Genomic DNA, 27,390 nt, shown 5'->3' with positions numbered 1-27,390 from the left:
TGGCGAAATCACTTTGTAAATAAAAAACTACATGCCCATCGACTGCACACGTAATATGCATGCACATGGTGTCACCATTTTCAGAAATTAGCATTTTCTTTTAGTTTACACCGAGAAAATAACAGTATCGTTTTCAAAAACATGCACATGATTGAACCCTGTTTTCAAAAGATTGTGTTTTCAGGCCCCCAAACAACATTTTTTGCAACATTTAGCAACATTTTATGGACTTTATGGTTTCACCATAAAAAGTCTTCTCACACTGTGCTTAACCCGGGTTCTCGTCGTTCTAAACCTAGCTTTTAACCTCTGGTAATGGAACGTGTCACACTTGTAATTCAGAAGCGGCGGTAGCACCGCTTTTTTCCCGGTGTTATGAAATCGTTCTCTGGAGCTCCACTTTTTGACAATTGACAATTCTTCCCTTTATAGTTCAGAAAGTCTACTCAGAATAAACGTGATAGTACAGTCAGTAAAAGTATAATATGTAATGATAATATGTGCCATGCCATGTCTTTATGTTAAACATATTGTGTGTGGTGTTCCACCAAACACTGACACCGCAAATATGCAAATAAGAATGTTAACCTTGGGTTTATGAATAACAAGTGTGAAATGGCAGCATATGAATACCAGGAAAATTATGAGCAGTGTGAAACATGTGTTAACTATTTCAAGTATTAAAGACCCTAAAGTGAATCATCGTAAAAATGGAAATTTTAATAATATTAATGACAATACTGAATGAGGGCTGTGGGGTCCATAAGAACAAAAAGTTGGGAACACTGATCTAGACTGCAGATTAGTGTTAATATTGGCAGACTGCACTCCAAGACAACTGATCTTAAAATCAGTGGAGGTCAGCAAAAAGTCCTTGTAACGAAGAAAATCAGCTAATGTTTCACATTTATTTCTACTTGCGTGGCAGTGGTTCTGTTTTCCAAATGATAACAAATATGCTATACTGTGTCTTATTCTTATATTATTTATTATTGTACAGATCTCAGTTTTTTATGGCAGCAATTTAAGAACATTGCTGCCATAAAAAACTGAGATCTGTACAATAATAAATAATATAAATAATAATAAAATAAAGTATAGCATATTTGTTATCATTTGGAAAACAGAACCACTTATACTGTAGCAATCATCTAAGATCTAGGTAGTTCATCTCAGTTCACTACAGTTCACCATGAAGATACATCTTGAAGCACATTCATAATTCATAATCTTGGATCATTCACTTTGATCTCACAGAAAACCCAATTATTATTCTAAAGGAAACAATATGATCATAAAGATAACAGAGTGGCAAAAAAACCTTTGTGGAGGAATAATTTATGAGGTGCATCACAAACACAAATCTGCGTGTACACAATCAAAGTTACAGTATGTGCTGATGCAGGCACACAGGCTGTTTTTCATCATAGAGCATAAATTCACACTCCAAAGACCAGCTGAGGAACAACTGCAGTAAATAACCGCAATGGCTGCCTGACCAAATAGAATGGTATATATTAAGTAATAAAAAAAAAACCTCAGAACAGAAAGAGGGTTATTTGTTGTTTTTATAATGTTTATTTATTTTGTTTGTGTTCTGACCTCTATTCGAAATTAAGGCAACAACTGATATTTCTCTTTTAAGTGTTTCAGTTTGCTGTTTTTGTTTTTTTATCATTTATATTTACGTCCTACGTTTTAAATATATTTTCGTTAAATTTCTTCTTTTTTTTAAAAAAAGATAAGGTTGTTAGTTATATTATAGATTATTTATTTTGTTTGCATTCTGATCTCAGAAAAGTTCATGCAGTGTGGGCCTAAAAAAAAGTACAAACCTAAAAAAGTACTTGATTTGTAATGTTCTTAAGTATTAAAAGTAAAAAGTACTGATCGATGAACGTTTATTTTGTAATATTAAACTGGCCCCCAGACAGAGCCTGGTTTCTCCCTAGGTTTTTTCTCTCCATTCTGTCACCATTCAAACGCGCATAGACTATAAATGTAATACGCAAGTGCATGGCTTCACCGTTTTTACAGATTCGCGTTTTTGAAGTTTACACAGAGAGGTCGGTAACGGAACGGTATCGTTTTCAAAAACTCATTTTCATAAACTTGCACTTCAAAGTTTGCATTCTCAGCCCACCAAAAAGGCGTTGTCATGTAAATAAACAGCCAGAATGATTTTTAAACGGAAAGGAATCAAAGCTGAACTTCTTAATAACTTTCTACTAGAGATGAAAACAATCTTTGTTGCATTAATTTCCTGTTATCACTGTAAAGCTGCTTTGAAAACAATCTGTATTGTAAAAAGCGCTATGTAAATAAAGGTCACTTGACTTGTATACTTTTAAATGTATAATTTTATACTATATTTTATATAATCCTACTGCTAAAAATACATGGGAGATGGGGTGGGGGTGTTGTTGGGTCTGACATCATTATGAAGAATTATTATGAACTGTCAAGTAGCCAACACTAGTCAATAAGAAGATTAGTGGATGCAGATACTGTACATATATGTATTGATCTGCAAATAACTGTTTTATTTTATAACCAAAATTTGTCATACACAATCAAAACAATATTAAAATATCAATTTAGGTTTCTGATACTTCATGTGTGCAAATGTAGACTTGGAAATTAAGCTTTTTCCCCGAAGTCATTTAATTCACGGTACCGGACACCAGTTATTTTGCCAAGAGATCTCTTATTTGTTTTTTATATGTGTCAAGACATAGGAAAGAAAGACAATTTTCTGGAGAGATGGACTTCATTCCAGCTTTCTCTGTTCAAAATGCGTGTCGACAAACAATATAAAAATAGATGTCACATAGAACAAAATGCATAACATTTTAAGAAGAATGCCATGAAAACTTAATAGTTTTATATCATCTGAAACTGCTACGGCAGTGGGAAAGATGCATGGGCATTAATTTGCATTATTTTATAGTTTTATTTAGTTTTGACCTAAAACCTACCCCGTTGAGATGGTGATACACAAATGTGGACATGTCCGCATTCAAGTGTTACAGTGGCCTTAAACAGCTCGCCCTTTTACAGCAGATTTAGTTCACAAACAAATGACAGCAGTGACCAAAATATGATTTTCATTTACCATAACAAATCCTAAAATTAGGAGGTACCATCAGACACGTTCGCGCTCAAGCTCTGAGGATCTCCAGCTCTTGGCTCATTTTGAATCAGACTTATGAATTCAGTGAATTGTTAACTGGAGACTTGCTCTGACTGGATCATTTGAAGCGAGTTGTTGACTCGAGAACAGATGCAATCGGATCAGTCCAATTCGTGAATGAATCATTCGGTGCACTTCCCAAACCGATTTAACATGGTTCAATGAAAAGAATCAGTTTGTTCACGAATCAGACATTGCGTCTTGGAGAGGGTGACAATTTCTTCAGTTCAAAATAACGAGGAACAACATGTTTTTAGGAAATGTAGTGAAGTAAAAGTAAAAGTTTCTCAAAATAAAAATACTCCGGTAAAGTACAGATACTTGAAAAATGGACTTAAGTACAGCAGTGAAGTAAAAATACTTGTTACTGTCCACCACAAAAGAACAGTAAGGAATGGGTTCCAGTTATATTTCCACTTAATCTTGGTTTGGTACGGCACAATTACAAACTGTTCCCGGCCCGGAATTTAATAATACAATTAAAAGAAATATCTGATCATCCTTCATAACGCAGTCATTTACATCTTATATCATCTGTAAACTCTTGCATTACCAAGGCAACAACTAACGCATTTGTATTACATTCCAAAGCATTCTGTTATCAGCTCCACAGTGGAAAATGAAACCATATCTGTACCGGCTAAGTCGGATCGGCACGCAATGAACCAGTTAAGTAATGAGAATGGTTTAGTCCGACGGTGAAAAAGCAACTTTTGTTACAAATGATTGAAGCTGAGTGATCTAGTACTATAAAACACTAAATATTTTAATGAATTGGTTTTCGGGGAAAATATATTAAATAGAAAAATAAAACAAAATGAAGCATTTCACTTTTGTAACTCACTGTATTTTCATAACTCTGACAGCATTGCTTCATAGAGCCTTGCTCATGTCGGTAAGCTGATTAGATATTTGATCATGACCAGATCTGTCCAATCCCAAATATACAGATTACTTTTGATCTCACTAAGATGCTAAGAGAAGTATTATTGTCTGGCATAATCATATTTTGTGCTTCCATCATCATTTTGCTTAAAATCAAGAGAAAGAGGAAACTATTACAGCCTCTGTTTGACTCTGTCATGTGTACAGTAACATCTTTTTCTAAATTTGTTTACAATGATCATTTTGTTGGCTTGATTGGTTTCTTTATAATGTCCTTGAGATTTCACCCAATTACAGAGAATGAATTATAGATTCCTGCATAAAATCTTCCACTGGGATACAATAAAAGTGTTTTCTGCAACACTCCTAGTGCTTATGTAAAAACAATGCCTACATAAAAGAAAAGGCAGAAATATATTAGCATGAGACAGACAGGATGCAACGACTTCTTCGTAAATCTGTGAGCATGGCCTTAAGTTAACCAGCTTTCAGCTTGTGAAATTTTAATTAAGGAGAGCATCCTCACACAAGTCATGGTAACTCTCAGGATAACCTGCAGCACAGGCCTACCAGACTTTCACATCTAACGACTAGCCTCCTCCCAACAAAGATAAACGATAAACAATTCATATCCTCTCTGAATTGAGAGATATTTTTTTATCTGTCGTCCATGACCTGAAATGTGGATATCAGTTTTCCGAGACAGTTTCGAAATGTCTTCACGTTTTCAAAGAAAGTGAAACCTTCTCGGAAATCAACTCAAACAGAGCGGTGAACCACAAAATGAAGCCTGCCCGCTTTGCTTGCAGTAATGTGCACTACTTTATACTCATTAGCACTCATTAACACTTATTAACACTCATTCTCACAAAATCTACAGCTAATGGCTTGATAAACGTAAGCGGAGTGCCTGCGCTAATAGAAAAACTCAAAGGGTCGATGCATAAAAATTTACGGATTTTCGCGTTGACAAATGTCGCTTACATCTGCCCTGAAGGTTCACTGATGCAGTTGCAAAACTCACTTCTTTCCATGAATGTTTAATAAGTTTAAACTACAAGCTATTTTCATTTAACGTGAAACACAAAAGTCTATAAGAATGTTTGTTATAAAAAATAGAGAGCAAATATCATTCCAAATCAATAAAGCACCATGGACAGGTATAGCTCCCAATCCTTTTACACTCTTTTCATTTCCCTTGATTGAAATTAAAAAAAAGAAATAAATACCTTACAAGGAGCATTTATTTCAGTTCAAACCTCAAAGCCTGTGCCAAAGGGGAACACAGATGTGCAGAGATGTTTTTATTTATTTATTTATTTTGCACAGGGCTCAGCAGGAAATGGTTCTGTAATAATGCTTCCCCAGAGACCTTCACTGAAGCATTAACAATGTGAAGTCCAAGGTCTTGCTGAGGTTATTTTGTGCTGTTCCATTGGTTGTTGGAACATTCTTTGAGTCCACACACACAGGTTTGATCAAGGCACACTCACTGTTCATGCATAGTTCAGCAAAGCTCTTGTCAGGAAACATCTACACTTGACATTTTTGAAGAAAATATGAGTGGTGCTTGCCTGTGCAAATCTTGCCCTCTCAGTGCCAGTGTGTTGTGAGTGGTTTAAAGGGTGTTGCTCTGCAGTTGCTAAGGTGTTCTGGGTGTTCAAAGTTTTTCTTTAAAGGATTCTTTTTTTCTTAAAGTTTTTTTTTGTTTTTGTGCCAGTTTTATCAGTTGCCAGGCAAAAAAAATCGAATTACTTGGTGAAGTAACAGCATAACTCCTCTCATAATTTGAGGCATTTTAAATGTATTTATTTAATTAATTAATTATATTTCTATTTCAATGGAGGAATAAGCATTTTTAGGTTGTGTTCACACTTGTAGTTCGGTTCGCTTCGCTTGTTTGGTCCAGATAAAAAAACAAAAAAAAAACAAAAAAAAAAACTTTTAGTCCTGGTCCGCTTAGCGTTCAGATTGGCGTTCTTATCACCGAACCTAAAGGCATAGGGATACGTTCACAACCTGATTTTTTGGGCTTTTGTGACCTATTGGCTATTTTGAGACGGAACTTACCGCACATCCAAAACAATGGTGTGTGCTGGGATAAACGCGCTCAATGCATGTGCATGCATATGAGGGTATTTTGCCCACATGAGAACTCGTGAAAAGCATATAAAATGTGTAAAAGAGTCAAAACAGCGGCAGGAATCCCTCCGCCACACACACACACAAATGATCTGCTGTGAGGAGATGCCTGTACCGAACTGTGATGGGCAACATCGTGACTATGACGAAAAAAACAGGTATGCGTGAGCATTCTGTCCTTTTTAGGGTCGCATCTTCCTGTTTTTGGTTCTTTTACAGTACGTCATGTTATTCGAACCGTACCAGAGTTCGTTGTCTTATCATGTCTTAAGACGCCTGTCTGAAACCAGTTTCCTTAGGAGGTACTAAATCTAAATAATTCGGTTCTAAATCATTTGGCTTGATGTTATGATGTCTTAGAATGACTAACTAAATAAATAAACTGGGTAATAAGGTAGCTTTTGGACATAGCCCACATTTTTTAAATAAATAAATAAACTGGGCAGTAAGGTAGCTTCTGGACATAGCTCACATTTTGGATGTCTTCCCAATCTAACCCATCTGGTTTTCATCAGCTCGATAGTAGAGTGCTCCATGACCTCAATCAGATGTGTCAAATAAGGGATTCATACAAAATATGCAGTGCTGGGCATATCAGATACCGTTAGAGAGTAGATTTTGACTTTACTTTGCAGTAAGACATTGTAACCTCAAACATTAGTTTCTGTCAATCACCATCTGCTAGAGGCTATTCGGTTCAGAACAGCTTTACAAATCAGTAAGAATGGAGCGACTACCAAAGTCTATAAATATAATAAATATAGGATTGGAGATGTGAAAAGCACATCTTGAATATTGTGCATTAGTAGTTGTCATGTATTATATTAGCAGTAAAAAGGTCATTATTTGAGACTGGTATGAATATGCTATAACTGTGTAGTTATTAGTTACTCATGCAATGTACAGGATGCCATCAGTCGTAAATTTACTGTCCAAAGTGTTCTTAAGGGAATACACAGTTCTTGTGACTGATGTCTTTTGTTTTTATGGTTCTGTATGGCACTTTGAGAGTCACTACTCTAGCCTTTCTGCTTTCAGGACTTTAGCTCACACTCAAGAGAGGGAGGCAACATCCATTGATTATTTTTTCCCCATGTTACTGTACTTCCAGCCATTAAATATTCATTAACATATGCATTTTACCAAATCTTAGCAATGTATTGCTATTATTAGTCTTTGCCTTTTCGGCCCAGTATTATTCTTGGCCACTATAACTCGCCCTATATGAGCAACAATGATTTCTTTCAAAACGGCAGTGGGTTGCAGTAATGCATTGCATGGTTAATCATCCACCTGTAATGTGAAAAAAAGTACAAACCCACAGGAGCAGAAAGCCTACAATACACTAACACAAAAAAGGTATTACAAAGGAGGAAAAAACTGTGGTCCTCAGTATGAAAGCTTTAAGCCTGATAAAACCTTACAAAATTAGCAAGACAGCTAAGCATATGCGAAGCTTTTGCTGTGTCACATCTTTAGAAAACTATTAGAAGAATAGTGTATATTACAAGATTTGTTCAAGATGGTACTACACAAAAGTGTTGTAATATTTATATGGGCCCCCAGTGAAACTGGCAAATCTTTATAAACGAGTGCCAGTGGATGTGTGGTTCTCAAATGTTTTTCAAAAACAAGTAGTCAAAGCCAGAAGCATCCTGCCTATTCAAACAAGCCGGTAGATATTTTTGAGCCATGCATTTTGAATGCAAAATCCAACATAAATTATTCGCATCTTTAATTAAGTTACACGACACGATTATTATTGCAAGTAGAAATAGCATCAAAATGCTGTGGTGAAAAAACGCTCAGCAGAAAGTGTGCCAGTCAAATCAATTCACACCTTCTGCAGATCAATTGCTTTCAACAGAAAATTCTGTCAACATCTAACCATCCACATGCCACTCAAAACTCCTGAGATATCTTTCCTTATGGAACACAAGGAGCTGTTATTATTTAAATCTCAAAACTGCTTTCCATTCAACAGAATTCATTGTTAAATTCAGTTGTGATTTTGCTGGTGTTTATAAAAAAAAAAGATTATATGACTAAATTATGTTGGGTTTGAACTCCTTTGAACGTACGTACATACATCACATAAATATACTGAAATATTCTGTATAATTTTTATTTATATATAGATAACATTCAAACTTTTTTCCCGCAAGACTTACATTGATCAAAAGTGACAGTAAAGACATTTACACTGATAAAACAATTTCCATTTTAAACAAATGCTATATTCTTTTGAACTTCTGATTCATCAAAAAATCCTGAAAAATATTATCATGGTTTTTCTAAATAACAAATAATAATAATAATAATATTCATCCTTTCTGAAGGATCATGAGTTAATGAAGACTGTGATGGCTGCTGAAAATTCAGCTTTGCTATCACAGGAATACATTATATTTTACAATATATTTAAAGAAAAAAGTTATTATAAATTGTAAAAAAATATTTCACAGTATTACTGTTTTTACTGGATATTTGATCTTGAAATTTTACCGACCCCAAGCTCTCCCAACCCCCATTTCTGTTTAGCAGTTGTGTTAAGTTTGTTGTACATTGCCCGAGTCTTTCAAAGTTTACAGAACATGGCACACTAAATGTGCTACACAAACCAGGAGTGGAGGGTTGATAAATAATGCAGAGAAATGTGTAAAGAAGGTTGTTGTATTCCACATTAACAGTAATGCTTAACAACCGTAATGTGCATTGTGCATCCCAAGGTTACTCGGCTGATGATTGCCATGGTGTAGAAAAGCATGTAGAAGGACTGGAGTAATTGACCGTCTTTGCACAATAAGACCCATCGCATAAAGATCTACATTGTGGCCTGCAACATATGCTACTGTGCAACTCAACATCATTCACAAGTTCAACTGTTCCCCTTCAGAAATTGCACTTGGAAATGTAAGAGAATTTTGAATATTGTATAACTATTTCTATACCTTTTTAATGTCTGCTTGTAAGAGGTGTGAATTATTTACAGTAGAAGCCAGATGAACTGAGAATGGCCCTTTCACAGTGGTCAGTCCAATCTGGAGGAAACTGTCACAGGCAATTGGCTAACTCTGTTTAACAATGTCATAATGTATATGAATGCTATTTTCATTCCACCTCCCACCCCCCCTAAACCTCCCCCTCCCCGGCCACCTCAAATATACTTCCAGCTTGCAAAGTCCAATATTACACAACAGGAGACTGTCAGTTTGTGTGACCATATGGTACATTTTAGATGTGGAAAAATGCAGCCATCAAATTTTAATTAAACTATTAAAGTATGTACTATTTCTAAAGTAAAAGCAGTGCTTGACCTCTCTTTCTGAAGGGTCCAGTTTGAACCAATGTACAATGAAACTAAAGCAGTCTGTTGTGGCCAGATAAGCAGAATGCATTTGATTATTCAGTGTTAGTAAAATATAAGCAATTCTTCTATGGACAGATGGGATGTTGAAGCTAAAAAATACTTAAATATTAGCAGCTCGGATTAACACTGGAAAAGCAGAGAATGGACGCATTTAGCTGAAGTGTGTGATACTATCAGCTGACCACGACTGACTGTGACAGAGTTGAGCCTGAAATTAATGGAGAGGCTGCATATGAAATATGAAACAGAGAGCCATCACACAGGGTAAATAACATAAATATCAGAAAAATATCCATATTTATCCAATCAAAACATGCTGACATTAGATCCAACATTGGACCAACAGTTGTACTGAATTACATGAACTAAAAGCTTATCGACCTCTTAGATGTCTTACTATCGGAGCCCTCTTTTTCATTTCGGCCTAAGTGGCCTGTTGGGATGCTGTAATATAGTACATTAGTCTTGCTGTACAATAAAACATTTATTAGTCTTTCCAGTTAGCATCTTCATCAAAGTTGATTGCGGTGTAATTCTTACTGACTTCGAAAAATAAGACGAGTTCAGGTATTTTTATATTTGCATCTCTGTTCACCAAAACGTAACATCGCCAACAGCCTTCTTAATATTTTCTCTATTTGATTATAAAATCAGTGCAAGTAGATTAAAGCTAACCTGAAAGTCCACACTCTTCAAATTACTTTGTTTTGTTAAACATATCCTTTGATCAGGCAAATGCAACAAGGGAAAAAAAAGAAATGTGAACGCCAAGACATTAATTGATTAGGAGAGTGATATGAGTTAAGCATATTTGAAGTTGAAAAGAACAGGAAAAACATGTTGTCACTAAGAGGCAGTGTGCAAAGAAGGTCTGTTAACTTTTTTTTGCAAATCCTTAAATGTGTTAGAAAAGACAAAATACAAAAGACCTAACTGTTGTTCCTCGCTTAAAAGGTATATGACCACTCCAGACTCATATGCTCAACTTGAACGACAACTACCACCTTACGAAGTAAAGTGAGCCTCGTAAAATGCATCAGAGACTCACTGGAAATGATATACGCAGATAAAAATTCCATGAAATCAAGGCACCTCTATCCACATTACCAGCACGGAAGAATGGGTAAATTGCTGCCAAACATCAAAAGTATGTATTTTTTCTTCACAAAAACAGTACATACTTTTAGGGCATATAAGAAGGCGAATTGGGACACAGCGTTCCTGTCACTCCGATTCAAATTCCAATTTAACTTCCAATTCAAATACCAACTCTTGAACTTAAAGGGAGCAAATTCTTTCATTGTGGTGAACGTGTTAATCCAAAACATTTAATGATCAATATGTAGGGGTGGAGGTACAGTATGTAGAATGATTGCTGTTTGAATCTGAGAAATCTGCAAGTGCAGGATCCATGCTGACCAACTTAGTATTTATCAATTCAATGTTCAAAAACCCATCATGATTCACCATGCAGCATCCATGGAGTAAACTAAGAGGGCATGAACCAGCATCCAACTCCTAAAAATGAAGTACAACCCACAACATGTTGACTGCAGTTAAAAATTTACACAGGTCATTACACAGGAATCATTTGTTTGTTCATATGCCACTTATAAATAGAAAGCAAGCCAACACACTGTGAAAAATGAACATAATCACACCATTTGACCACTGAATGTCGACTACTGGAAATATCACAGATCCCAGATTATCACATCTAGCGAACGTGCCATATTTAATATGACATCAGTCTAATCTGTATAAGGAAAATGAAAATAATAGCCTGAGGTTATCACCAACTGTCTACTCTAGGGTCATCATGGATCCCACAATATAAATAAATGGATAAATGTACATTTTAAATTCTAAAAAATAATGGACCACGTGTCCACTGTGCTTGACTTAAGGTGCTCACAACCAACCTGTAGCAAAAATGTTGCACTGATTCTTGCCCTTATTTTCTTTTTTTTTTTTTACCAATCCAAACAGTCTTCCATTAAGTAACAGTAAATCTGCCCTTGTAATCCATGTGACGTCAGCTAAAATCGGTCTCCCAGCCGACGCTTTATAGGTATAGCCCTCATCCCATTATGACCAACCCCTTGTAATATTCTGCAGGCAGAAGGATGCTGAACCATTTCTATGTAGGTTTCTATGACTGAACGGTTGACACGAGCAGCCTAACCTACATAAAATTCTGTCAAAGGAAATTTAACAACCTTACATCATATGCTACTGCAAATCACACATCACAACAAATGTGCTTTCATGGCTATTCAACATAGCTATTTAGCTATTGAGCTTAGAGGACAAAATTCATCAAATATTCATCAAGTATTTGAACTATACACATGCTATAGAGAAAGCACATATATGTTTAGAATTGTTTTTGATTCAAAACCTTAGATACAGTCACTGTAAAAATGTTAGATAAATAAATGTGAAAATACTGCACTAAAAACCTGTTAATTTGTTAAATGTAAGTTATCTTAATGTATACAGTAAAACTAATATTATGTTGATATAATAAATGATAGTATATTATATTATAAATTGTGATATAATTTTTCTATAAAATATTATTAAAAATGTGATGTTGAAATGAAGTACAGTGTGAATTACCTTAAAATTTACATAACAAATATATTTAACAAGGTAATATGTGATACACATTTACATTTAATTATTAAAATGATGTTGTTTATTAATAGAAAGTATGAGTAGTATGAGTATAAAAGTACCATAAAGTAAAATATTGATTACATTCATTAATTGCTTCTAATTTTTGGAAAAGAGATTGGGAACCATCACATTTACAGATTTATTTCAAAAGTTTCCTCTTATTTTTATCGGTTATACACATTGAATCTACAGTGTTTTTTTTACTGCATTTTATATTATTCAGTTTATGTTTACTGCTTTGTTTTGTGTAATGTGTAATTCCGAAAGTGTTCTGTATTGGGTAAACTATGCTCTGTCTTTATGTATTAATTTGTTGGTAAAGCCACTTTGATTATCTCTAAGTCATTATGGGTCGTTCCACTGTACAACCTGTGTCATTAGCAAATTATATAAGCCAGTTCAGTAACATACAGGTTTTAATAGCTCAAATAAGTATATCAACATATATTTAACGACATATATGTATAGATCTGACAGATTGAATTATAAAAGTCACCAAATTGCGCACAGTGTAGCCCTTGTGACAACTTCCCCATGTGGAAAATAGCCGTCAGTCTGCCCATATACCTAAATACTTTGCAGCAACGTTTACCACAGTGATGGTCACAGATCTTTATGCGTTGATCAAGCAATGCATCTCCTAGTAATAAAGATATTTCAAAACATCCTATCAATAACGGTAATCATGCATGGCAACGTAGCCTATTTCATGCATAAACCCAATACGAGGCAGACTGGGGCCACAGGCTAGCCCACAGTGCACCTGTAACGCAGGAACTGTCAATTGACATGTGAGCTAGGGCCTACATCACACGGGATATCATTGAGAATGAACATCCACATCTACCATCTACCTCGCAAGGTCACGACAGTTCTGTAAAGGCTATTGTACGTAGCCGCTACGTCTGTTTGTCTTACCGTATATTCCCTGGCAAAAAACGCCTTCAAATAGTGCGGCCAATAACCACAGGAGAGCAAAGATAATATCCATCTTTACGTTAGTCTGAACATATCCAGCTCCTCAGGCGGCGAACAGTTGAAGGCAGTACGTGCAGTCCAAATCTCCCACCTCGCGTGACCGTATCATCAAGAAACAGCTGAAGTAGTGTCAGTCCGAGATGTCTCACAAGTCATTTCTTGCCAATTCAATGCAGATGTTCTCACCAAATTGGTCTAGGCGGAGATATAAATCTGTGACAGATAAGGAGGACGAGCATCAAACCTTCAGAGCGGGTCTCCTCCTCACACCTTCGCCGGCATTAAGCACCGACGCGGCTGGCGAAAGTAAATGACAGCGCCATGGGAAACACGCGCGCTATTAATCGGTTACGCGCACTGGCATCCACCTCATCGACGTTCCCAAAAGATAATACTGCGGAATTTAATGCGAAAGATAACCAATAATCGACGAGACCGCCTCTCTCATCCCTTCGTGCGTTCAGGATGCCGGTGAGGCAGAAAGGCACGCCGAAAAAAAGCTGCTCCTTGATGCTGATGGGAGCGCTACTATAGTAACACTATGATTCTTCGTCTCCAGCGTATAAACAGATGAATCCGCTATTTCATTAGAGCTGTGTGGGCCAGCTTTACTTCTCGGAAGTCTTTGGTCCCGGCTTGAAAAAAAAGGAGAAACAATGACACACACATGTGTCAGGTTAGGTTGCCTATATTCAGGATAAACCGTAATTTAGACTGGATGAAATGTGAAGGGTGGTCGGGCACGCTGCGCCATACGTACTGCGCTGGAACGCCGGAGCCCAGCTGGCTGACTACGTCAAAGAGCGCGTGAGTGAGTGAGTGAGTGAGCGCGCTCGGATCTCATTTGTATGAGAAGCACTCTCGCGCTGAGAACGTTCGCAGCAGAGCAACGTGAACTTCATTATAAATTAAAGGCCGCTAGTCTAAATGGTATACATGCTTTCTGACGTTTGTTCGTTCGTTTGCCTTTTTTCTCTCATTGAAACGGAAGATGATATCTGCTATTAATTTCGCCTCTCACCTCCTCCCTTGTCGACTTTATAACTATCAAATGAATGATTTTTCCTTCCATTATCAACATATCGACCGCAACAATGCCAGTAGATGCGAGGCTACATTCTGTTAAACACTTCACCATTAAATGCAGGCGATGTTAATATGCTCGAATATATATTCAAGCTAATACAATCTGTTACTAAAACGAACTGATGATGATGATGACACAGGTGGTTCAAGAGAAGGTCACATGATGACTCACTTGCAACCGTAAACAATGATCAGACACTAAAATAAAACATTAACCAAACTAAAATACCACAAAATACTCAAATGTACAAAATGTTATGATTTTAATAGACTGAGAATGGACATTTTACTGTAACATTTTACTGTAACATTATGTTGGCCAGTTAATAATTAATTCACACTTTTTACAACTAAACAATTTACCACAATGTTTTTGTAATAAGTATACATATTGCCTTATTTAAACACATTTTCAAACAAATTTTAAATATAAATGTGTAAAAACCTTGTCATGTTTCACTAAACTTTTATGATGGTCATTCAGTGTTTAATAGGTACTTACTAACTGTTATTCAACACTTTACCAGAAGTGGGCCAGTGTGGCCAGTGTTCCAGGGGCCTTGAACTGAAAAGCAAACTTCTGAAAATGTAAATATACAGTACAGATGAACAGCGAATGTGTGCAAGTAATATAATAAAAGCTAAACAATACATTGTGCCCCAGGGTCTCGTGTGACTGTAATCCTTGATCACAGTAGCTCCTGTTCATGCATCACCCTGATTGAATATCGTGAGCTTAGAATTATAAGGTTCTATCTCTGTTTAGGGTAGTTCCGAGATATTGAGCATCAAAGTTTTTACATCCCAGCTGGCACAACTGAGATGGAACCTTTTTATTTTATTAATAACTACTAACAAAATATTTTTTTTTACAAAAATAACACCACACAGGCATTAATAAACACCTAATGGATCAGATTATGTCAAAAACTCAATTTCGACCAAAAGTGGAGATAGAACCTTATAATTCTTAAAGTTCACAATATGTCTTAACTTAATTGTAAAAATCTAGTAATCTGTACTATTCACATTCTGTGCTTTGTTTACTAAGAAAACCCAGGTTAAGATTAATTGATTGGTTTGAGTGTGGTTTTTGAGGCGGGGAAAATCTTAATGGACTTTTCACTCATTTCCTCCACTTCTGCAGTTATTTTTCTCTGTTTGCATTCACTCATTTCCCAAAGTCATCTTGAATGTTGAAATTTATACAAATTTGAGAGAACATCACATAAGCTGACTTCATAAATTGATGTTGATTTTCCTAAAATGTTTTTAGTCACCATTATGGTGATTAGTGATCCCTTTGGTTGGGCACTTGGAACTTCATTTATACTATTGTAATTCTCTTCCCATTGATGCAGCGATTGCAACAAGAAATCACTTATTCCATTTCAGGTTTCAAAGGAAGATATATATATATATATATATATATATATATATATATATATATATATATATATATATATATCCTATTTCGTGTAAGTGAACTATACTAACTAAGCATTTGTCAGTACCACATACTATTCCTATTTCACTTTACTTGTTTTTTTTAAGGCAATCGGTTTGCATGCTTTTTTTAAGTAAGTCCAACTAATTAGATTTTACAGTGTACATTATGAACATTACATCTGTATTATCGATATGAATATTTCATATTTATATGAAATATGCAATCAAATGATCAATCGAGTGCTATGGATTACAGAATCTTAATAATACTGTAAACTTTGTCAGGGCTTTACAGCCATATAGGATTAGTTGGTCAACAAATTGTGTACTGAACATATACTGCCATCTTCTGGAATAAGAAAAAATAAAGTTACATGAAAATACATGGTGACATGCAAAACAGCTCAAATTGATTACATTTTCTATAAAAATAATATTATTCTTATTAATTCACTACTTAACATTCAAATATTGTAGCTGAATATAATTAGTGTGATTATGGATTTAAGAACTACACAAATTAGAAATTACATAAAATGTTGTTGGTGGTCATCTAGACTTATCTGAAACATGTAATCATTTAACATATAAGTGATTGCAAATGCTGTTTAAACTGTATTATGTGAAAACACCATATAGCAATAGCATTGAAGAACATGAATAGGCCAAAATATTTTTATGATATTTTTGGGTTACTTGACAGTCTTTATTTAATTGTCATTAAATGGAAAAGAGTGGCCAGGAAGTTCTTCAACAACCCATGGAAGAAAGTAAGTTGTACATATGATGTACAAAGATGAAAACTGAGTAAATGATGACAACATTTTATTTTTTTAGATCATTTTAAGAGAATAACTATTTGATTTATGTTTTCTGTTTTCACAATACCCAACCTTTCTTTTGTGTTGCTCACTTTAAAAAATAAAAACATTTATTCCAATTTCCTGTTCATTCCCCATTTTCCATTTCAGTGTAACTGGCTACCTCACTAATGACACTTACAAGGTAACAGGGAAATGTTGACAGGAAACAGGCTCTCAATTTTTCATGTCCTTAAAAGCAAAATGCACTTAAAAATTGGTGCAAATTGTATAAAAGGACAAGATTTTGTTTTTCCAATCTATCTTTTATTACAGCTATTTGATTAACGCTTTTATTGTTAGATTTGTGGCAAATTCAATGTTATGGCAGTGGCACTGGGTGTGAAATTTGTTTTTGAAAGTCTTTTATTCTCACTAACGCTGCAATAATTTGATCAAAAATACAGTAAAAACTGTGAAATATTACAATTTAAAATAACCGTATATATATATATATATATATATATATATATAAATGTTATTTATTCCTGTGATGGCAAAGTTGAATTAACTCCAGTCTTCAGTGTCACATGATCCTTCAGAAATCTTTATAATATGCTGATTTGGTGCTCAAGAAGTGTTTCTTATTATTCATGTCAGTTGTACTGCTTAATATTTTTGTGAAAATCATGATATATAATTTTCAGGATTCAAATAAATAGAAAGTTCAAAAGAACATTTATTTGAAATTGAAATCTTCTGTAACATTACATTAACATTACATTACAAATGTCTTTACTGTCAATTTTAATCAATTAAATAAATCCATCTGAACAGTAGTGGTTGGACAGTCTATACATATTTATACTACCAAGGTTCTTTTTTTCCTTTTTTTTTTTGTCAGGTTAATTGCTGGGCTTCAGCTAAAGCTAGATACTTTACAAAGCTACACAACAGACATGACAGCTGCATGTGTGGTGTAGTCACCCATGTTATTGTTTAATTAGGGTGTGTTAGAAATGTGTGTGTCAGAGAGTTGAGGCAAATTAGCGCTGGGTTAAAATTAGCCATCGCAGTGGTGAGCTGAGATTGACGAGACAGCCGCTCCCCAGAAACCTCAGAGCTGTCCAGGTCATTATGCAGCATCACTAACTCCATCCATCCAACAACGGCAAGCTCACATAACTGCCTGTTAATGGTGAACAGTTCTGTGAGCTGTGAAGCTGAGGAACCTTGACATGAGGGAGTGGATGCGAACATATTTCTGATACAGATTATTTTATATTTTAATGAGGTTCACTCGTTATAAGCATCCACATACAACAACTATCCGCTCTTCAACCTCTTTTAATTAACACTCAGTTCTTGCTTCTGAAAGGATACACGCTGAGTTGATGTATACAACATAGGTGATAAGACCTTGATGTACATTATAAGAACATTGCCCCTTTCATGAATAGTTCTCGGTATTATTTTTGCTTTTCAGACTCACTTGGATCAATTTGATAAGCTACATCAAATGTAAATGTAGACTAGAGTATTCACAAAGAATTCCATTTAAACGTATTTTGTGTGTACACATCTTTAACAAGGTGACCTGGGAGGTAGATTAATTGAGTATGAAATTTAAACGCTGACATTTCTGTGATATATTCAGCTAAGTATTTTCAGAATTTTAACATATTGAACATGTTCATAGATGTACACTGAGAACAGTGTTGGTTAAGTTACTCTAAGAAAAGTAATTAATTACTAGCTACTAATTACATCTTCAACAGTGTAATTAGATTACTGTACTAATTATTCTCTATAAGAAGCATTGCATATACTTATTACTCATTACTTTATAAAACCCATTTCAGCCTCGACCAGTTGAATACAAGGATAGACATGAAACTGCTTTCAATAAATAACAGGCATACAATTGCAGAAATTATTCTTGAACTGACTTTATTAAAAGGGAGAAGGTTACATTGAAAACATACATTAGATAGTCAATAGTCTATACAGTATTGTAATGCAATTACATCAGAAGAAACTGCAATTAAATAATAGAAAAAATAAGAGTAATCCCTTACTTTACTTTTTCAAGGGAAAAGTAATTAAATTACAGTAATTAATTAGTAATGCATTACAATAATCCAGCATGGGATTTTGTTATTGTATTATTGTAAACTACATTAAAAGTTTGGGGGTCAGTAAGATTTAAAAAAAAATATATATAATAATAATAATTAGTAGCTGGATTCAGCAAGGATGCATTAAATTGATTAAAAGTGACCACAAAGATCACTAATGTATCAAAAGATTCTATTTCAAATAAATGCTGTTCTTTAAACTTTCTATTGATCAAAGAATCCCGGTTTCTACAAATATATTAAGCATTACAACTGTTTTCATCATTGATGATAATGATAAGAAATGTTTATTGAGCACCAAATCAGCATATTAGAATGATTTCTGAAGGATCATATGACAATGAAGACTGGAGTAATAATGCTGAAAATTAAGCTTTTTTTTTCTGAAAATTAATATTTTGAGAATATATTAAAATAGTGAAAAGTTATGTTTAAATTGCAATAATATTTGACAATATTACTGTTTTTACTGTATTTAAAAAAAAAAAAAAAAAAAAAAAGTCTCTGTGAACATGAGAGACTTGACATGGGAAATATCATGGTTATTTATTGAAACCTAATGAGATCAGAGAAACCTTCAAATCTATAATCAGATTGGACTGTGAGCCAAATATCCTTAACCAATTTCTCTGAGCTCCTGACAGAGACTTCATCAAGTCTACTATTGATTTTTTGATTTGCACACAACATTTAAGTGGTGAAAAGTGTTATGCTTGTGTAATGGAGCAAAGCTGGGTCATCAGTTACAGTACATTGGATGTCATTCTTAGACACGTCTTCCTTAGAAATTAAACATCTCTACAGTATTAAACATCGTTCTCCTATTATGTGGCTATAGTTTAAGTCGTTCACAGAAGAAAAAAGCACCAGTGCTCTAACTCACAAGCTTTCCAGGGTTTGAGAGATCGAGTGCTTGTCTGAGCAAGTCTGTCAGTTACTGTACATCTGTCACTTAAGATACATCTTCCTTGAAATGCAAATGGATCTCCAGGCCAGTGGGATGACAGCCCTGCATCTTGGCTCACTAAGGTGTGTCCCTCATTATCTGGGTTGTGAAAAAATAGAAATCTTTTTAAACGTCTTCAAGAAACCAACCACTCGAATGATTACATTATCACCCAAGTCCTCTTTCACTCTTTCTACAGTATACAACACGTGTGTGAAATTGGTTTGATATTTTTATAATAGAAGGTATAATGTTATCATGAAATGAATTATGAATTTGAACTGCATTAATAATTAATTGATAAAGATGAAGATCAACTGAATGGACTATTAAAAAGAGTAGATACATAAGTTAATATCAAATAAATGATTATCATTTTTGTATAGACTATTCAACACAGTTGGGAGTCACATTTTCTTATATATAATCATTGTGATTCCATTTTATTTTTCCCTACACAAATCAAAAGTAGTTGCAGTACTGAAACCCATATTTGTAGTGATCTTGTAGTAAATATTTGTCAATCAGTCCAAGGTGTTCAGCTCTCTAATCAAATTATTTCTCCACACTTTGTCTCACCTCACATACATCTGTCATAATAGCCTCATTATTTATTTACAGTGTGAAAATAACTCTGGATGTTTAAGCTCTAAATTATTTCTCATACATAGCTTTAAAATAAAGACTTCAGTTGTAGACTAATGGCTAAATATCTGACCTGATAACTGTGAGGCTAGGATAGATATACACTGATGTGCTAAAACATTATGACCACCTGCCTAATATGCTGTTGGTCCTTTGCGTGCTGGCAGAACAGTGCCGATCCACTGAGGCATGGACTCTACAAGACCCCTAAAGCAGCAGACATTAGCAGTAGATCCTTCAAGTCATGTAGGTTACGAGGAGGAGCGCTGTGGATCAAACTAGTTGATCCCTGATGATGCTCTGGGAAATTTGAAGGCCAGAGCAACACCTTCAAACCATTTCTGAACAATGTGTGCAGTGTGGAAGGGTTCATTATCCTGCTGAAAGAGACCACTTCCACCAGGGAACACAATTTTCTTGAAGGCTGTATCTGGTCAGCAACATTGTTTAGGTAGGTGGCATATGTCAAATTTACGTCCACATGAATGGCCAGCCCCAGGGTTTCCCAGCAGAACATTGCCCAGAGCATCACACTTTCTCCACTGGCTTGTCATAATCCCAGAGTGCATCCTGGTGCTACACTTCCCCAGGTAAATGGCACACACGTACACGGCTGTCAGTGTCCACATGATATAAAAGAAAACGGGATTCATCGGACCAGGCAACCTTGTTCCATTGCTCCAAGGTCCCTTTCTGACGCTAGCATGCCCACGCGCTTTCGACGATGGATGGGATGCAGTAGTGTGCGATGCACTGTATGTTTTGACACATTCCACCCATCACATCATTAAAATTTTGTGTGACTTGTGCCACAGTAGACCTTCTGTTGGTTCAGACCAGACGGGATAGCCTTCGTGGCACCGCTGAGCCCTGAGCACCTATCACCCTGTCGTTGGTAAATTCTCACCACTGCTGAATGGTAGCGACCCACGAGCTTTGCCGTTTCAGAGGTACTCTGATCCCGTCCCTTGCCAACAATTTGGCCCTTGTCAAAGTCGTTCAGATCTTTATTCCTGCCCATTTCTCCTGCATTCAACACATTGTTTACGAGAACTGATTGTTTGCTTATCTACCCAGACTTTAATATATAGCCTTGTTAGGAGATGATCAATGATATTCACTTTACCTGTGACTGGTCATAATGTTTTGGCTCATCAGTGTATATACATAGATGCCTCATTAGTGGCTGTTTCAATGGGCACTTTACCTTAGCTGTCGGCCATACTGGAACAGACCAAAAAACACTCAAGAGCAAGTTGAATATGTCTGCAACAGTATTTATGCATGTATAATAGGCTTCAGCACATGAAAGACAAAACGAAGGTGTTAGCTAACACAACCTAGTTGTGTTATAGTTTAAAACACTGTAGTATTGAGTTTATAATACTAACCAACACATTCTCACCTGTGAAAGGTTATCCCATTTCTTCGGGAATTTAAATCTCAGCAATTTTTACAACCAGAGGCTGTGCAATGTTATGACATCTTGGAAAACTCTGAATTTTATTGTGACGACAGCATGTGAAATGTTGACAGTTCCAAGATGGCGGACGAGTCAACGTGTATGGAGTGGTCGAATGTGGCACCGTATACAAATTTATACACATCAAAATCAAAATGATCAGACATGAAGGCAACAATGACACCACACCTGCCACAATTTTGACAAGGGAGCCTGCCTTACTGCCACACTCTAAAGCAAGCTTGTCCCCAAGCAAAATGCAGGAAAGGAAGTGTGGTAAGATACCTCACACTAAATGAACCAGCTGACATCTGAAAAGATGAGATATTACTTCTAAGCAACTGACTTCCAAGGACTGTGCAAGCCAAAGGAGGTGCGGTGACATCCAGTCGATATCTGCTGAATGTGTGTGGCATAATCCAGCTGGGTGAATCACAAATACATCAGACACCCATGACTAAATCCCACGGGGTTGTCATTCCTCTAATGGAATGAGCCCAGGGCCACTGGGGGCTGCAAATTGTTAGATCCCACACCAGTCATTTCCATCATCCAATAAAATGAAATGGGCGCCTGAGTCTAAACTGAGTCTTATTTCAGTCTGTGTAAAGGTATAAAGCATATACTGGGTAAAGGCAATGCAACCTTCATTCCTCCTCTGATGAGGAAAGGTCCAAGGGAGTACAGCTGTAGGACAAAGCACGGTCCCACTTTATATTAGGTGTATTTAACTATGTACATAAAATATATATATATATATTTATGTGCAATGTACTTACTGTGTTCATGTTGTATTCAGGGTTACACATTTTCCATTTCAAAATTCCATACTTTTCCAAATTCAAATGTCCAACCCTCTGTGTAGATGTTATAGACCACATTTAACATAAATGGTTCATACAGCATGATTTTCAGCATTAAATTTGGTATATAGTACAGTCATCTGTAAATAATCTTATCTTCTCAATTTTGTTTGTTGGTTTTCTTTAAGTGATAACATCCACTTACATGAAGAAACCTAAACACTTTATAACCTGCATACTGTATATTCACCTCTGACACGTCTGTTTGATGCTGTAATCATGGTTTGATGTTTAATGATCACCAAACAGCAAAGTACAGTAGGATTTAAATGATCGTTTGCTCCTTACTTAGTGAAGTTCAAAAGAGATTTGCCAAAGTCTTAGGCAATGATGAAAGTGATGAAAATGTGTGCCTGTCAAAAAATGACAGTAAAAACATTTATAATGTTACAAATGGTCTCTGTTCTTGTTAACAAATGTTGTTCTTTTAAACTTTATGGCCCGGTTTCACATAGATTAAGCCAGGATCAGGCCTTAGTTCAATTAGGATATTTAAAGTAGCTTATTTAGTAGCAGGATATATTTAATAGCTTTTATAAATGTGCCTTAGAAAAAACATTACTGGTGTGAATCTTAAAAACAAAACAATGACACTGACATATTTTAAGGTATGTCAAAGCAAGTTTCTTTCGGTTAAAACAGCTCAAACATGAGAAACTGTGAAACCGGCCATATATTCATCAAACAAACCTGAAAAAAATCATCACGGTTTCTCTACAAAAAATATTAAGCATCACTAATGTTTTCATCAATGATAACAATAGGAAATGTTGTGCCGAATCAGCATGTTAGAACAATTTCTGAAAGATCATGTGACACTGAATACCGAAGTAATGGCTGCTGAAAATTCAGCTTTATCATTGTAGGAAAAATTTACATTTTTAAATATATTACAATAGAAAACGTATTTTAAAGTGTAATAATATTTCCCAATATTGCTGTTTTTACTGTATTTTTGATCAAATAAATACAGCCTTGATGGATTTTGTTTATAAATCATAAAATATCATATTTGAAATATACTGTAGATCTACTGATACTTAATAACTACATATTAATTCAAGATCCTAATATATTTTAAAGCTACATTGTGTGATATTTTCCCCCATCTAGCGGTGAAATTGTATATGACTACCCAGTGAATATTTGTTTCTGTTCCTCTCAATTCCAAGGGCGTTTTAACTCCTACGGTGGCCGTATTATTCCAAGATTAACATGGCTTCCAGTTATCGACTTCGTCCATGACAATAATAAACAATACGCCTAAAATGAATAAAACTACAGGACAGATGTCAGGAGGTAAACGTCACCCTTGGAATCGGCTATCCCAGCATAATCAGATTAGGCTAACGTTACAATGTGTACAAAGTAAGTTAAAAGCAATTAAAAATAACTAAAATTTACCTTGTCCTTTTTTTTTATATAGCTTAAAAAATTGCGCCTTTAAAACTATTCATCACCTGTGATCCGTCGCAGCCATAGACTGTAAAAAAATGATTTTTTATGCAGCACAGATTTATGTTACAAGGTAAACAATACTTTTTCACCATTGACGCGAGGATGAAGTTATACTAGAGGTCGTTCTGGCATTATGCACAACCATGCTATGGTTAGACAAGCAACTATAAAACTTCGAATTTACACAAATGAATTACAACAGGCTGAATTACCTGTCGAGAAGAAAGCAGGCAACCTCGGCGTCCGTTTTAAAATCTTTTCTCCTCATGAGCTCTTTCCATCTGGGAAAAGTTACTCCAATATTGACTATGGTCTTGCTGATTTGTCTGTCGCGTTGACATTTTAATTCTCTCTTTCAAGTGTGAGCACGCACGCACACACACACACACACACACACACACCACACTATCTTTCAAATCTGCCGGCACTCGCGAGCTCTCGAGTAATCTCCCCCTCGCATTCGTCACGGTGTCACTGAGTGAAAAACGCAAAAGGCGAAGCTTGAATTTACAGGTATGTCCCTCTTTGGCTAATGTAGTTTCAAGATGGAGGGGCAACATGGCGACCGGCATTCGAACCCCTCACCCGTATGTACTTTCAATGGCAGATTATAAACTTAAGAGAATACTTTATTACTTGAAAGAAGTAAATATACATTAATGAGCACATATATTTTTGAAAGAACTAAGTGTTTTTGCTAAGAATCAACTAAAAAAGTTACACAGTGTAGCTTTAAGGTTACATTATTCTAAACTTCAATTTCTTTCCAGCAGAGTGCACCATTGTATCACAAATATTATAAAAGAATATATTGAACAGAAGGTTTAGCTTGTCAAAAAAAGACTATTTAAAGTCTATAAGACCTTGTGGGGATCAAAGACAAACACATTGATGAAACTTATCATCTTAATAAACCTACGTTTTACAATTTTAGATTTAGAGTCAGATCCTCAAAAAGGCAGCTTGAAATTGTCACCTGTAAGATATCCATGGCCTTCAGCAAAGACAACATTCTTCTAGTTGGGGACAATATTATTGACTTGAATGCACAATGATAACTGAACTAAGCTGGATGATGACATCACGTTTCTCCAGTGCTGCTGTATAGATGAATTTAACTCATTCCATAATTGATTAACTTAATACAGTTATTGAACCGATTTCAGCTGAACAATGACTGTATATTGTCTTTTTAGAGCTGCTTTACAGCAGAATGGAATTCTGTTTGCATCAGTGAATTGTTATTTTCCTGGTTATCACTGTAAAGCTAATTTGAAACTACTGTATTAATATATAACTTCTGTATTGATGTCATTTTCTGATCTGTATGTTAAAAGCGATATAAATAAAGGTGACTTGACTTGGTTTACTTTACAGTATAAAACACTGTAATGTTGGTCATCAAGACAAGAACATTAAAAGTATTTCAGTCAAGGAAAGGTCTGATGGAGACACTGATAACCTTTCTTTCAAATAGTAATTACATCTTAGTGACGTTTTAAAAGAACCAATCTATGCTATAAATGTCTCTTTTCAAGACATTTATACACTGCCATTCAAACGTTTGGGGTGGGTAAGATTTTTTTAAATTATTATTGTCTGTTCTTTAACCAAATTCCTGTGATAGTAAAGCTATCTTTAAGATAATTTTCAGGATCATTACTCCAGTCTTCAGTCTCACGTGATCCTTCAGAAATCATTCTAATAAGCTAATTTGCTACTCAAAAAACATTTTTTTATTATTGTCAATGTTGAAAACAGTTGATCTGCTCAATATTTATTTATTTTGTAAACAGTGATTCTTCAAGGTTTGTTAGGTTCAAAAGAAAAGCATTTATTTGAAACAAATGTTTTGAAATATTATAAATGTCTCTATTGTCACTTTTGATCAATTTGGTGTTACTCATGGTAAATCAAGAAAACAAGAGATTCAAACTAGGGATGCATCAATACCATTTTTTCAGAACTGATCCGATCCCAAAAATTGTGAGTATCGACCGATATCGATCCGATACTGATCCAATACCAGCGCAGTTTAAATCAAGTAGAATTTCTATAACTCTGTGTGTTGAACTGTGTGTGTTAAACACAATATACTAAATACAGACAACTTCATTATAAAGAAAAACAACAACAACAAAAAAAATATATATATATATGATCATAATCTATGTCAAAAATGATATTAATAACTAGATAAGTGGATAATTCAGCAGTAAAAGTTACTTTTTTATATATAATTGTATAAAATTTGAACATTTAGTGAAAAAAACATTATTCAGTGGGGAACAAATAAGAGACAATAAGTGTAGCACTAAATCTGGTAAAATGTTACACAGTGCTCTTTGTATTGTTGTAAAGTACAGTCATGAAAAACAAGTAGGCTATTATAAAATTAAGACATATTTTTTACATATATAAAAAATTCACAGACAACATATGTTCACATTCATGGCACAATTCAAACGGGACCAGAAAATAATTATTTTCTCCCATTCACTTGCATTGACGGTTTTTCAACTTTGAGGTCCAGCGGGGTTTTACGGAAGGGGCGGGACTTACCAGCTCTATACAGTGCGGCACAAAGCGCTTATGCGCATCCCGTACGCAGAATGATGCTCTTGAAGCAACATGGAGTCACAGCGCGCAGCGCTTCGAGTCCGCATTTAAAAGTTCAAAGCACAAAGGAAAGATATATTGATGCGTAGTGTATTATTCACTATCTATCTATCCAATAATCCTTTCTGGATTTTGACCCAGTGACTTGATGTTGTACACCTAAAAGTATATTCATATGAATATTTCTGTGTCTTTAGATTGGATATTCTGTCCTCTCTTGAAGACTGAACAATCTAGTGACAAACACAACTCCCAATACAGCCAATAGGCCTACTTGGGTGCCATGTGCCTACATTAAGTGTGTGTGTGTGTGTATACATACATATATGTCTACTGTATATAAATAGAGTATATCTTTTTATTCATATCTACATTTTATTTTAATTTTAATTATTTCGTCATGTGCTTTTGTCATTTTGTTATATTTCTTATTTTATTTCAGTTTTAGTAATTTTACAACTTCAACTTATTTCCAAAGGCAGAACTGTTTTTTGCACGTTCTCAAGCTGCCTCTGGGTGGCAGTGTTTGTCAACAGAAAACTCTCACTGAGCCTATCAGAAAGTGATGTGTCTGTAGGCCCATGTGTATCAGTACAATGTGCATGTAAGAAGGAGGATGTCTTTCCTCATGGGAGGATTTTGTAATCAGTGGTCAACTATTTAAACAATAATAA

General features: G+C 35.2%; 1 protein-coding gene across 2 annotated transcripts in view; it reads right to left on the bottom strand.

The window, feature by feature from the left end:
- mdga2a (MAM domain containing glycosylphosphatidylinositol anchor 2a) overlaps positions 1 to 14,002 on the bottom strand; it is a 135,142-nt gene extending 121,140 nt beyond the window's left edge. Inside the window, exon 1 of one of the 2 annotated variants that reach the window (XM_079853312.1) lies at positions 13,191 to 14,002. In XM_079853312.1, the coding sequence (XP_079709438.1) occupies positions 13,191 to 13,263 (73 nt within the window). In that variant the 5' untranslated portion in view covers positions 13,264 to 14,002. The remainder of the gene's footprint in view (positions 1 to 13,190) is intronic. The other variant, XM_079853313.1, reaches the window with a different exon arrangement.
- Positions 14,003 to 27,390: the final 13,388 nt, after the last annotated feature.

The sequence above is a fragment of the Squalius cephalus genome (assembly GCF_949319135.1).
Source record: "Squalius cephalus genome assembly, chromosome: 20".
Taxonomy (NCBI): Eukaryota; Metazoa; Chordata; class Actinopteri; order Cypriniformes; family Leuciscidae; genus Squalius; species Squalius cephalus.
This window is presented reverse-complemented; position numbering and strand designations above follow the sequence as displayed.